General features: G+C 43.8%; 1 protein-coding gene across 4 annotated transcripts in view; it reads left to right on the top strand.

Moving 5' to 3' along the window:
- The window catches only part of LOC140186507 (clathrin heavy chain 1-like), a 132,953-nt gene that overhangs the window by 99,840 nt on the left and 18,252 nt on the right, over positions 1-14,861 (top strand). For all 4 annotated transcript variants that reach the window (XM_072240884.1, XM_072240881.1, XM_072240882.1 and 1 more), the window contains exons 24-26: positions 110-217; positions 4,876-5,043; positions 13,617-13,766. In XM_072240884.1, the coding sequence (XP_072096985.1) occupies positions 110-217; positions 4,876-5,043; positions 13,617-13,766 (426 nt within the window). The remainder of the gene's footprint in view (positions 1-109; positions 218-4,875; positions 5,044-13,616; positions 13,767-14,861) is intronic.

Genomic DNA, 14,861 nt, shown 5'->3' with positions numbered 1-14,861 from the left:
ATCTCTGACTAAGTAATTCCAATCAATTCTTACAAAATAACATCATCTAGCAACTGGGCAGTGTGACTACAATTGTTTAAAATACATTTTTTGAATCTCCCTGCTTCAGGTTTGCTTTGCCTGCGTGGATGGGCAGGAATTCCGCCTGGCCCAGATATGTGGTCTGCACATCGTCATCCATGCAGATGAGCTCGAGGAGTTGATCAGTTACTACCAGGTAATCCCATTTCGATAAGGTGGACAGTATCAAGTTAGCTGTACCTGTAGCCGATTGACTGTTCACGTGTCGAAGCTGTTTTAGCTTCAAAGTACATATATGTCACGATATACAACCCTGAGATTCATTTTCCTGCAGGCAGAGTGTAGAAGACAACAAAGTATGCAAATTCAAATATAAATAAATAGCAATAAACAATGAGAACATGAGATAAAGAGTCCTTAAACTGAAATCATTTGTTGTGGGAATATCTCAATGGATGGGCAAGTGAGTGTAGTTATCCCCTTTTGTTCAAGAGTCTGATGGTTGAGGGGTAGTAACTGTTCTTGAACCTGATGGTGAGAGTCCCGAGTCCAGGTATCTTCTACCTGATGGCAACAGCAAGAAAAGAGCATGTCTTGGGTGGTGAAGATCTCTGATGATGGATGCTGCATTCTAATGACAGTATTTCATGTAGATGTGCTCAGTGGCTGGTTGGGCTTTACCCATGATGTTTGCTAAATTCACTACTTTTTGTTGGTTTTTCCCGTTCGTGTTAGTGTTTCCATACCAGGCTGTGATGCAGCCATTCAATACATTCTCCGCTACACATGCATAGAAGTTTGTCAATTGAACTGCACTAAATGCAGAAAAACTCATACTTTTTGTTTTTCCCATGAAATATGAACTTATGCATTGCAGGTAGTGTTTGATTGCTTCCTGTATCAACTTGCAAAGCCTCAGGGCTTAGTCAAAGTAAAGTACAATACCATTCGCTTAAATATTCCAAATGTACTACATGCCATTGGTATCATTTGTTCATTATATGCCATGTATGATGTAGGTGATCGTAGTCGTTCCACGACTGCGATTGTTCATGGCAAATTTTTCTACAGAATTGCCTTCTTCGGGGCAGTGTCTTTACAAGACCCCAGCTTTTATCAACACTCTTCAGAGATTGCCTGGCATCAGTGATCGCATAACCCAAACTTGTGATACGCACCAGATGCTCATATGAACATACGCCCAAGAGTGACCTTCAGGCTAGCAGAAGGAAGGAGTGCCTTACTCCTCCTTTGGTAGAGACGTATCTCCACCCTGCTATATCCCTCTGGGTATGCTGGTCATTCATGCAAACAGGCCTAGAGCCATCAAATCATATGATAGCCTTTCATTCCAGAAATCATTCTCGTGAACCTCTTCTGAATCCTCTCCAATGGCAGCATATTTTTTCTTTGTTTAAAAGATGGGTTGATGCATGATTTTTCTGGTGAGCTTCTCTGCTCTGGCATCACATGAAAGAGGCACAAAATAAATAATGAACATGGAACAGTACAGCACAAGAATAAGCCGTTCAGCCCACTATGAAGCACGTAAATTAAGACTGGTATAAATTATCATCATTGTGTTGTGTGGCGTAGATGATCATGGTCTTTCCATGACCATGACAGTTCTCGGCAAATTTTTCTAAAGAAGTGGTTTGCCATTGCCTTCTGGGCAGTGTCTTTGCAAGCCAAGTGACTCCAGCCGTTATCAACGCTGCCATTATCATATGACCATCCACTATCTACTCCCATGGCTTCATGTGACCCTGATCGGTCTGCCAGGGCAGGGCAGGTGGAACTGAGCAGGTGCTACACCTTGTCCAAAGGTGACCTGCAGGCTAATGGAGGGGAGGAGCACCTTACACCTCCTTTGGGTGAGATGTATCTCTTCCCTGCCACCCGAGCCATTGGGATATCCGAAAGGAAAGAATAATATTGCTGAGTGACTCATGCCACAGTCACAATAGGAAGCTTACTGAGACAGTAAATGACTAATTTCCCATGAAGTACAAAACATGTCATGTGCAGCGAATGCATTCTGACCTGCCTGGCTCTGCAGCTTACTAGTGCTGACCAAGCAGAATGGCTCTTGCATGATAAATGACAAATGCATCTGCATCTAAAATGAGTGTTGGTTCACAACTGGCTGTTGCATTACCAGTTTAACTGTCTGAGTATCACAAACCTTTAGTAGATTTAGTTGTAATGAATTGGAATCAGGTTTATTATCACTAACATGTCAAAGGTAGTCTTGTGTTCTTATTTACTTAATTATAGATATAGCACTTATAGCACCACTCGGCAATCCCCCGATTTAATCCTAGCCTGATCAAGTGACAGTTTACAATGGTCAATTAACCTTACTAATTGATACATCTTTGGACTGTAGGAGGAAACTGGAGCACCCAGAGAAACCCCACGCATTCCATAGGGAGATTTGCTAACTTCTTGCAGAGGACAGTGGGATTGAACCCCCAGCTGTAATAGCACTCTGCTAACTGTGGAGCCCATAACATACTGTCATCTACAAAATTATACATGGCTATAGCAGCAGGTTGTAGACTATTTGACCCTTCAAACCTGTCCTGCACTCCTCATCAGCACCTTGCACTCCTGTGAGAGAGAGCATTCTGTAGGGTCACCAGTCCCTGAGTGAAGACATTTATCATTTCATGGTTCTATGTCATGCCCCATGCCCTGACACAGCTCCCTGGTTCTCTCCTCGTCCCCTTCCACAAACCAGAGGAAATATACTGTATCATGCTGTCAAAGTCTGTTAAATTTTGTATCCTTCAATGAGATTGCCATCTCTCCTTCTAAACCAGGGGTTCCCAATCTGTGGTCCGTAGACCTGTCAGCTACCAGTATAAAATAAGATGGGAGCCCCTGCTCTTGTGAAACAAGAATCAACTTTATTCATCATATTCATTTGCATGCATTAAGAAGCTGCTATGGTGTGGTGGCACGACTTACAACGAAGTAAGACAACATTCAGAAATTCTACAGAATAAAGAGTTGAATAAAGATAGTTGTAAGTACAGAAAATGTGCATAAATACATAAATACCAGCACATATTACAATGTAAACAGCATTATAAAAAGTGGTTAAAAGTGTTTACAGAGCAGTGACTGAGCTGTACAGCTGTAGTTGACTCAGTCTGTCCCAGCCTCTCAGGTGGAATTCTGTGGCTCAATTATGGCAGAAGTTGATACTTTAAAAAGGAAGCTTGAACAAGCTTGAGAAGATGGCTGAAAATTTCTTCTGGTGTTGTCCATCATTGGCATAACCTTGTGGCAGGGCACTGGTTTCTTGAGTTGAGAATCTTTAGACCACTGCTTTGAATTAGTGTATTCAAAGCACATACTCTATATCCCAAAGTTTTGGGAGTACAGGAGAAACGAGCAGGAAAACAGATCAGAGACCAGGATCCAGATTACTATGAGCCAGTAAAACAGATCAGCTTTATTTGTCACATGAATACTGAACGGTGGGTGATCGGGTGGAGATGTGTCTCTACCAAAGGAGGCGTAAGGCTCTCCTTCCCTCTGCTAGCCTACAGGTCACCATTAGACAAGGTGTAGCACCTGATTAGCACCCCCCCCCCCACCCCCCTGATCAGGGTCACCTGAGGCCATGGGAACAGCTGGTGGATGGTCGTATGAGCAGTTGGTGCATATCACAAGTCCTGGTTATGCGACCACTGATGTCAGGCAGACAATCTCTGAAGACTATTGGTAATGACAGGGGTCATCCATCTTGTAAAGGCACTGCCCAGAAGAAGGCAATGGCAAGCCACTTCTGTAGAAAAGTTTGTCAAGAATGATCATGGTCATGAAAAGACCGTGATCGCCCATGTCATGCAACACGGCAGAAAAACAAACAGTATTGAAACATTTAGTGAAATAGGTCCTACTTCTGTCAAAGACCAATACAATCTGAGGATTGTGCTGGGGGAAGCCCACAAGTGTTACCATGATTCTGGCACTAATATTGCAAACCCAGAACATATGAATCCTAACTCATACATCTTTGGAATGTAGGAGGAAAGTGGAGCATCTGAGGAAACCCACAGGGTCATGGCGTGGTCTGTCCTTAAGGCAATTCATTTATAACTTCCTCTGTGATTAAGCACATTCAGCTTTTATTTTAATAAACAGTTTCACATCTGTATTAGGTCACTTCATGTGCAGCCAGGTGGTGGTAAGTAGGAAAGCACATTGGCTGACAGACGTCCAGAGGTTTATGTTGAGAGCGAAAAGACGTTTGTATCTAAAGCCATCCTGTTCTTTCTCCAGCAGAAGCATTGCTTTTTTACCCCTTATTCACTATGTCATGCCATTGAGTCTGCAATAAAACTAAGGAGCTAGGAGGCTATTTTCTGCCTCTCAAGTCATTTTTGAATGGAGTTTGTCTAGTTGAAGTTACAACATCTCAGAGAGGGCAGTACACAGAGAGAATGTACAAACTCCTCACCAGCATCAGCAGGCATTGAAACTGATCTTAAGAGTTGGTATGGTAAATTTTTGCACTACCACTTTGCCATTGTGTATGGCTGAGCGTGCTCATGGCACCATATGGCCCACTTTTCAATGTTCTTTGTTGGTCATAAAACATTTTGCAACAGTTAAACAAATGTTTTGTATATGGGTATCGTGCTGTTTTATTGGATCTTTTGCAAAGTATCAGATTGGATAGCTGGCAATATTTAAATTTTAACTGGGATTTTCTTAAGTTCCACTAATGAAGAGTGGGTTATCAGAGCAGCACTCACATTTGTATCATTCTGATGCTTGGCTATTTTGGAAGGCTGTTGGAAAATACTTCGAACATTGATTGATGTGTATGTTTTCTAGGATCGGGGATACTTTGAAGAACTAATTGCCCTCTTGGAAGCAGCATTGGGCTTGGAACGAGCTCATATGGGGATGTTTACCGAGCTGGCAATCCTATACTCCAAATTTAAACCTCAAAAGATGCGAGAACATTTGGAACTCTTCTGGTCCAGAGTTAATATTCCAAAGGTATTTATACACTCGTACTGCTGCTCCATTCAGATGTGATGAGCTGTGTATTGTGGGCTATTTAAAAATCACTTTGCAGAACATTTCGTTTGTAGTATGTTTACATACCTCAGACCCAACTTATTCAGGTATAACTGTGATCATCCTACTGGAATTGGCTTGATAACTTAGTTTCATCTTTCAGGGTTCAGTCAGCTTACCTTGCAAGTTATACAGCCAAATGTGTGCTGACTAATTACATCAATCCTATTTTATTCATATTCCTGTCAACTGCTTCCCAACCCTTCACCACCACAGATTTACCACTCACCTACACCTTAGAGCAGGGGTTTACAACCATTTTTATGCCCTGGATCCCAACCATTAACCAAGGGGTCCGTGCACCCCAGGATAGGAGCCACTTGCCCTCCAGGCAATTAACAATCAGTATTAACCTATCACAGCTGTGGCTCCAAGTAGCTGTTTGCATGCAACAGCGGCCCCACCTCAGTACACTGCTTCAACAGGTGGGCTAAACTGGGTGAGGGTAGCCAGCGGGCCTCGTACCCCCATGAGATAGGGACACACCCGTCCCGGCACATGAAGCCAACAACCAAGAAGGCAGTTCAGTAATGCTGTGTGGAGAACAAAGACGTGACGAGCCATAGAAGAAGTCTTGGTCATTCACCGCACCAGGGAAGACTGCGTTTGTGACTGTTAATGCTCAAAGATGAGTTTTTCTATCATTTTTTCAACTTTACTTTCATCATCAACCTTCAATACATGAGGACTGCCATCTTTCACCCACAATACACTCTTCCCTCCCGCGTGCATGCCTACTAAATACCACATAGCCCAAACGAACAGAACTCAACAGTGACCACTGTATCTGGATTTCAGAAATCGAAAGTGGAACTGCCCAAGTGCAGCGCCTGTTCCACTTTAAAAAATCTCGCACAAAGGTTTCCTGTCATTATTGGACACAATGGACAACCACCATATTAACATATTGGTCCTTGCTAAGTGGCAGGAGATCCAAGCAGTTAGAGGGAGAATGTGGAAGATCTACACAGCACCAGAAATTAAGATTGAACCCAGGTTGCTGTTCCTCTGTCCTGAAACATCAACTATTTATCCCTCTCCACTGATGCTGCCTGACTTGCTGAGTTCCTCCAGTATTTTGTGTTGCTGTTCCTAAGCTGCTCCACAAGACTACATGTAAAGTTTCAAGGGTCTATATAGAAGTTGTGTGTACGTTCTTTATTTGCATTTGCCAGTCAAGCTTGTATTGGTTCAGTGCTCACAGAAAATTGGTTTATGAGTATTTCGTAATGAGATATTGCAAATGGAGCAGTGATCAAATTACACTGCACAACAAACTTTTTCAAAAGTGTTGCTTCCTCAAGTGTTTTTAGTTTATGATAGACTGCTTGAAGTTGAACACAAATATAATTTGACTACGTGTGTCACATAGGAATTTAGAGAAGCAAGAAATTAACTTTTATTGAATATAATGCATTTAATTGAATTAACTTTATTGCTTCCATCCTTATACATGAGGAGTAAAACTCTTTACGTTACAACTTCATCTAAATGTGCAATTTATAGTAATTTGTAATAGTATGTACAACAGGATAGTCAATCTAACATAGAAATACAGTTATGTTGGCATGAATTAAGCAGTCTGATGGCCTGGTGGAAGAAACTGTCCTGGAGCGTGTTGGTCCTGGCTTTTTTGCTGCAGTACCATTTCCCTGTTGGTAGCAGCTGGAACAGTTTGTGGTTGGGGTGACTTGGGTCCCCAATGATCCTTCTGGCCCTTTTAACACACACATATCTTTGTAAATGTCCTGAATAGTGCGAACCTTACATCTACAGATGCGCTGGGCTGTCCTCACCACTCTCTGCAGAGTCCTGCAATTGAGGGAGGTACAGTTCCCATACCAGGCAGTGATGCAACCAGTCAGGATGCTCTCAATTGTGCTCCTGTAGAAGGTTCTTAGGATTTGGGGGCTGATACCAAACTTGGAAAGAGGCGCTGTGGTGCCTTTTTCACCGCACTGCTGTTATGTACAGACCACGTGAGATCCTCGGTGATGCTTACACCAAGGAATTTAAAGCTGTTCACGCTCTCAACCCCAAATCCATTGATGTCAATAGGGACTAACCTGTCTCTGTTCCTCCTGTAGTCCACAACCAGCTCCTTTGCATAAGTGCTGATGCTTTGCAATAGTTCAACTAAGCTAAAAATGTTTTGATAATGATTTGCGTTTGTACTCAGTATCTGAAGCTTCTCGCTTAAACTTCCAACACTAATCAGCCAGCATTGATGGATTCCAGTTGCCCTGATACCGTTTCTCCATGATTGCAATGTACTGGTGAAACTTTCACCATGGTCGTCACTGACAGTGCCAAAATTTGCAGGGAAGAAGTCTAAATGGGAATGCAAAAAATGAATCTTTAGTGACACGTTGCACTTCATGGTTTTGTATACTTGAAGCGTGTTATCACCAGCTGCACGTAGTTTGGTGCTCTGTAGTTGCCAAGAAAATTTTCAACCCCATCCTTAAAAGCCTTCCATGTGATTTTTCTCTGTTCCTACTAGAAGTTCTTCCCATTTGATTTGTGGACCAACAAAAATGCCGACTTGGCAAAAGTTATTCTGACTTGAATTATGAATTGATATAACCAGTATAGGCAAATTAAAAGAAAACGTGTGATAGGGAAATTTCATGGTGATTTTCATGATCAGCAGCCTGTAATCCATAAGATGCACTGTTGTGTACATGCATCTACTGATGCCTCTGGACACATCTTCAGTGATGTTCCTGGAATCATCAGGTGTTTCGGGTCTTTCAACATCATACACCCTCCTCCAGGTGACCCAGCCGGGGTTGATCAGACCCCAGCCTGTGTCCAGATGGCTAGCTACTTACGACTCCATGGCTTCCCTCTTTTGAGCCACAGCCATCTTGAGGCCCTCTTTGTAACATCGGTGGTACTGCAGGTGGCTCTCCTCTTCCTTTCTCCCTCGATGCCCAAATTGCTGAGGCTCTGGCTAAGGAACGGGCTGCGAATCCCCTACAGCCAACCTCCACTGGGAGACACCTCATTCTCCATCCAGTCAGCTGCGATGCTGGCAATGATTGTTGTCATGGCTTGCAGCTTCCTATCGACCCCTCCCTTTGCTGTTGCCTCCAGAATTTGGTTGACGTCTTCATCAAACTGCTTCCACAGTGAAGTCATGTTAGCTGCAGGCCATTTGATCTGCCTCCTGTTAGACTTGACATTAGAGGGATTAGTTGCAACACTTCTGGGCACTATGAGGTGACTCCAGGCCTGGCACCTCCTTCGTCTCACCAGGTTGGACACCTGCACGTTGTGCTGATCCTGCTCCCGCCAAACGCTTCATCCTCGCTTGGTGGATCTTCAAGCTGCGATCGTTCTTGAAGATTTTGCCACATGCACACTGCTTCCTCATAGTCGTTTGTTCATTGCCTGGATCTGATGCCGTTGTGTCAGTCTGACTGGGGTGCTCATCCTCCTCCCCCCCCACCCCCTTCTCGGGCACCCCTGGGGGTATCTTTCCCTTCGATTCATCGTAGCTTTTGTGGGGGTCCTCCTCTGAGGACACAGATTGGGTTGCCAGTCCATTCTGCCCTAGTTACCCTCTCTCCAGGCTGTCACTGACTCTCCAGTTATCACCACTCTTCAGGAGGCAAATTCTTTGTTGTCCAATGTTATTGGCCTTAATGGTTTTGGGAGCATTGATTTGCATCACGTTCCATTAAGTGGTGAATTTGTATTTAATTCCTAATTAATAACAGTTTATTAGGTCTGTGCCTAACATGGTTTGATAATCAGTCAGGCTGAGCCTCTTCATTAGGATTCAGTGCCCTGATGAAAGGTCTTGGTCTGAAACAACTGTTTATTCCTTTCCATAGATGTTGGCTGACTTGCTGAGTTCCTCCAGCATTCTGTGTGTATTGCTCAAGATTTCTAGCATCACAGAATCCCTTGTGCAACACTGGCTTGTCCTGTGATTCCACTCTAACAGCAGCAGGATGATCAGCTGTTTTCAAGCACTAGACTTGATGGCATTCATGATTGGACAACAAATGCTTGCCTACTTCCATGAAAGAAGAATTGCCAAATGAGCCAGTACTCAAAAGGAAATATTTACGATCTAGTTTGAAGTAGTTTCCCCAAAAATGTTTGGGAATACTAGCATTTTGAGGAATTGGATGAGTATTAAAAATAAATTTATGGGGCTGTCCAGGAAAAGGTGAGCCACCAACAGACAGGGTGCAGTGACTGCATTTTGTGCTCATACTATGACATCCTTTATACAGCACTAGTGGGTTTTAAAAAGTGAAGGCCACCATTTGAACTGCTGGACATTTCCTGCAGTGCACAGCCTTCATGTTCCTTTGTGTTTCTTCGTCTGCTGCTCTGTCTCCATGAGTAGCAGGGTGGAGAGATGTGTCTCTTCCAGAAGAACCGTAAGGTGCTCCTTCCCTCTGTTAGTCTACAGGTCACCTTTGAGCAACGTGTAGCACCTGCTTAGCCCCCACACCCGATCAGGGTCGCGTGAAACCATGGGAGCAAGTGGTGGATGGTCATATGAACAGCTGGTGCATATTACAGATCCTGGTTATAGAACCACTGACGCCAGGTAGTAAATCACTTAAGGGTATTGATAATGGCTGGGGTCACCCATCTTGTGAAGGCACTGCCCAGAAGAAGGCAGTGGCAAATCACTTCTTTCGAAAGGTTTGCCAAAAACAGTTGTGGTCATGGAAAGATCATGGTCATCCACATCATGCGTGATGGTGATGATCTGTCTCCAGCAGCCTCTGTCCTTAGAGCACTTTCCCATGCATATTTTTCAGCCCTTCCCTTCCCACCAGCCAGAAATCCACTCATCCTTCCGGTGAAAAAGTGATTCTGCTGCACTTCCATTCTGTATTGGAGAAACTGGGTGACTCTCTGCTAGGCTTCCTGTTGCTTGTCTCTCACTCTGATCTGTAATGTTAAACTTGCAAAACAGCACATTGAAGCTTTGCAGACCCCTTGAATTTACAACTTGAGTTATCTTTTTATCTGCATCAGAACTCGATAATTTTGTGCTTTAGCTCCATTAGTGTGGCCTCAATTTCCCGCAGATCTATTTTTCACTTTTAATCCTTAGTCATGTTCTCTCATTAACCTATCAATCAGAACCAGGTTTAATATTGACATATGTCATGGAATTTGTTAACTTTGTGGTAGCAGTACAATGCAATACAAGATGACAGGGAAAAGAAGATATATATTCAGAAATCTGATGGCAGAGTGGAAAAAACTGTTCCTGAATTGTTCAGTGTGTGCCTTTGGCTTCTGTACCCCCTTCCCAATTGAGGCAATGATAAGGATCCTTAATGATGAGCACTGCCTTTTTGAAGCACTGCTCCTTGTAGATGTCCTGGATACCACAGAGGTTAGTGCCCGTGAAGGAGCTGACTAATTTTACAACTCTCTGAAGCTTACTTTGATCCTGAGTAGTAGCCACCACCCCCATCCCCCAATACCAGACGGTGATGCAGCCAGTTAGAATGCTGTCCGCAGTATATCTGTAAAAACTTGTCATCTCTCAATATCCCTGACCTCACACTTTGTTCTCTCAGTCCTTCCACCACTTTACATTCCCATTCCCAATTCTAACAGAAGTTTTTGACATAGAAACATAGAAAAAAAACATAGAAAACCTACAGCACAATACAGGCCCTACGGCCCACAAACTTGTGCTGAACATGTCCCTACCTTAGAAATTACTAGGCTTACCTCTAGCCCTCGATTTTCTAAGGTCCATGTACCTATCCAGAAGTCTCTTAAAAGACCCTATCGTATCCGCTTCCACCATCGTTGCCGGCAGCCCATTCCACGCACTCACCACTCTGAGTAAAAAACTTACCCCTGACATCTCTGTACCTACTCCCCAGCACCTTAAACCTGTGTCCTCATGTGGCAACCATTTCAGCCCTGGGAAAAAGCCTCTGACTATCCACACGATCAATGCCTCTCATCATCTTATACACCTCTATCAGGTCACCTCTCATCCTCCGTTGCTCCAAGGAGAAAAGGCCAAGTTCACTCAACCTATTCTCATAAGGCATGCTCTCAATTCAGGCAACATCCTTGTAAATTTCCTCTGCACCCTTTCTATAGTTTCCACATCCTTCCTGTAGTGAAGCGACCAGAACTGAGCACAGTACTCCAAATGGGGTCTGACCAGGGTCCTATACAGCTGCAATATTACCTCTCGGCTTCTAAATTCAATTCTACAATTGATGAAGGCCAATACACCGTACGCCGCCTTAACCACAGAGTCAACCTGCGCAGCTGCTTTGAGCGTCCTATGGACTCGGACCCCAAGATCCCTCTGATCCTCCACACTGCCAAGAGTCTTACCATTAATACAGGTCAACCTTCACTAATCTGACTACCTGTAATCCGGTTCCTTCGATAATCCAGCACTGATTATGCTTAATGTGATCCTTCTGTAATTCGGCATTTTCATTAATCCGGCACTCCTCAGGTCCCAATGGTGCCCGATTAGTGAGGGTCGACCTGTACTATATTCTGCCATCATATTTGACCTACCAAAATGAACCACTTCACACTTACCTCAGTTGAACTCCATCTGCCACTTCTCAGCCCAGTTTTGCATCCTACCTCTGACAGCCCTCCACACTATCCACAACACCTCCAACCTTTGTGTCATCAGCAACCGTACTAACCCATCCCTCCACTTCGTCATCCAGGTCATTTATAAAAATCACGAAGAGTGAGAGTCCCAGAACAGATGTCTGACGCACTCCACTGGTGACCGACCTCCATGCAGAATATGACCTGTCTACAACCACTCTTTGCCTTCTGTGGGCAAGCCAGTTCTGGATCCACAAAGCAATGTCCCCTTGGATCCCATGCCTCCTTACTTTCTCAATAAGCCTTGCATGGGGTAGCTTATCAAATGCCTTGCTGAAATCCATATACACTACATCTACTGCTCTACCTTCATCAATGTGTTTAGTCGCATCCTCAAAAAATTCAATCAGGCTCGTAAGGCACGACCTGCCCTTGACAAAGCCATACTAACTATTCCTAATTATAATTCCTAACCTCTCCAAATGTTCATAAATCCTGCTTCTCAGGATCTTCTCCATCAACTTACCAACCACTGAGGGTAAGACTCACTGGTCTATAATTTCCTGGGCTATCTCTACTCCCTTTCTTGAATAAGGGAACGACATCCGCATCCCTCCAATCCTCCGGAATCTCTCCCGTCCCCATTGATGATGCAAAGATCATTGCCAGAGACTCAGCAATTTTCTCCCTCGCCTCCCACAGTAGCCTGGGGTACATCTCATCTGGTCCCAGTGACTTATCCAACTTGATGCTTTCCAAAACCAGCACATCCTCTTTCTTAATATGTACATGTTCAAGCTTTTCAGTCTGCTGCAAGTCATCACTACAATCACCAAGATCCTTTTCCATAGTGAATACTGAAGTAAAGTATTCATTAAGTACCTCTGCTATTTCCTCCAGTTCCATACATACTTTCCCACTGTCACACTTGATAGGTCCTAGTCTTTCACATCTTATCCTCTTGCTCTTCACTTACTTGTAGAATGCCTTGGGGTTTTCCTTAATCCTGCCTGCCAAGGCCTTCTCATGGCCCCTTCTGGCTCTCCTAATTTCCTTCTTAAGCTCCTTCCTATTAGTTTTATAATCTTCTAGATCTCTGACATTACCTAGCTCTCTGAACCTTTTGTAAACTTTAATTTCGTTAATTTCTTTCCACAGCTGTTGTTAACACAAGGATTTTTTTTTCTGGTTTTAAGACCATTTATAAAAGCCATAACTTGCTACCTCAATAACACGACCAGTATAATCAAAGACCCCACCCACCCTAGGCATTCTCTCATCTCCCTTGTCCCATTGAACAGAAGATGCAAAAGCCTGAAAGTACGTTGCACCTGGCTTACTGACAGCATCTATCCCACTGTTTTCAGGCTATTGAATTGACCTGATATGGTAAGATGACTCAAAATAACCTCAATCTACTTTGCCGCGGCCTTGTTTATTTATTTATTTATTTATTGAGCTACAGCATGGAATAGGTTCTTCTAGCCCTTCAAACTGAAATACCCAGCAACCCTAATCATGGGACCTGGCAACTGCTACAATTGTGGGAGGAAATCAGAGCACCCAGAGGAAACCCACGCGATCATGGGGAGGACGTACAAACTCCTACAGACAGCAGCGGGAATTGAACCCGGGTCTCTGATGCTTACCATTCCATAATCTGCACTTTATCTGTAACAATTTATTCTACACTCTGATATTGTTTTCCCATGTGCTATCTCAGTGCACTGATCTGATGAGATTTTCTGTATGGGTGGCATGTTGAATAAGGATTTTAATGTATTTCAGCACATGTACAACAATAATACGATTTGTATCTAGAACCTTGTTTTGAAGCAGTTTATTTGGAATCTTTCTGAAGTGGAGTGGTTCCTTTTACATGGTGCTTGGTTCTGCCTGTTCTCTAGGTTCTGCGAGCTGCTGAGCAGGCCCATCTGTGGGCTGAGCTGGTCTTCCTGTATGATAAATACGAAGAGTATGACAATGCTGTCATCACCATGATGAATCACCCCACAGATGCCTGGAAGGAAGGACAGTACAAAGATATTATAGCAAAGGTATTTACTAATCTTGTTTGCTTTTGAGTTCTCCATCGGTCGGGGTTGACCATGGATGTTGCATGCTAACTGTCTAGATCTGCAAGCCTGGACAGTACAGGATGCTCCCCATGTAGCAAGCTCCCTCCCCTCACCACACATCTGATGAATGCAAAGGAATACCACTGACTGGTAAAGTTTGCTATCAGCAGCGTTGCAGGTGTTGCCAGTCAGCCTGGAACTCAACGTAGGACTGCCGTAAGGACTCCAGCTCAGGACTTTCCCTCTGGTTTTACTCGCAAGGCAGCAGAGGTTTGAGATCAGAGTGTCTCTTCTCCTAAATGAGCTGCCAACCACAGCTGTCACCCCATCTGCCCAAAGCAACTGGTCTTAAGGAGCCGGTAAACTGCCTTTGCCCTTCTCCTGTCAGTAGAAATGGTTCAGCTGAGCTTAGTAGTTAAGCCACACATGAAAGCAGGGAGCTGGACTTGGTTGTCAGAGACTGTTTGAGGTGCACAGCATTGGCAACATTTAATAGGAAGTGGGAGCTTGCCCCCATTACCATCTCCAGCTACAACAACCTTAAGGAACCAATCTTGTTGGTAATGCTGTACAAAAAGGCGTGGATCGAGTGTACAGCCAGGGATTTCTCTCAGGATGGAAGTGGCTAATACAAGGGGGCATAATTTGAAGGTGACTGGTGGAATGGGGGATATCAGAGAGTAAGCTATTACAGTGGTGGTACATGGAACACCCTGCCAGGGATGGTGTAGGAGGGAAGAGTTAGATTGATCTTAGAGTAGATTAAAAACTTAGTGCAACATCGTAGACTGAAGTGCCTGTTGTGTTACGTTTTAAAGCTAATGGCACGTTGGCCATAAATCAAAATGTTGTGTACAGGAGATGGGATGTTATGTTGAAGTTGTATAAGACATTGGTGGGGCCTAATATGGAGTATTGTCTGCAGTTTTGGTCACCTCCCCACAGGAAAGATGAAAATCAGGTGAAAGAATGCAGAGAAAATTCACAAGAATGTCGCTGAATCTGGAGGACTTGAGTTAAAAAGAGAAAGATTGAATAGGTTAGGATTGTATTATTTAGAATATAGAAGATTGA

Source organism: Mobula birostris, chromosome 22, assembly GCF_030028105.1.
Source record: "Mobula birostris isolate sMobBir1 chromosome 22, sMobBir1.hap1, whole genome shotgun sequence".
Taxonomy (NCBI): Eukaryota; Metazoa; Chordata; class Chondrichthyes; order Myliobatiformes; family Myliobatidae; genus Mobula; species Mobula birostris.
Note: the sequence above shows the minus strand (reverse complement) of the source record. Positions and strands in the feature narration are given on the sequence as shown.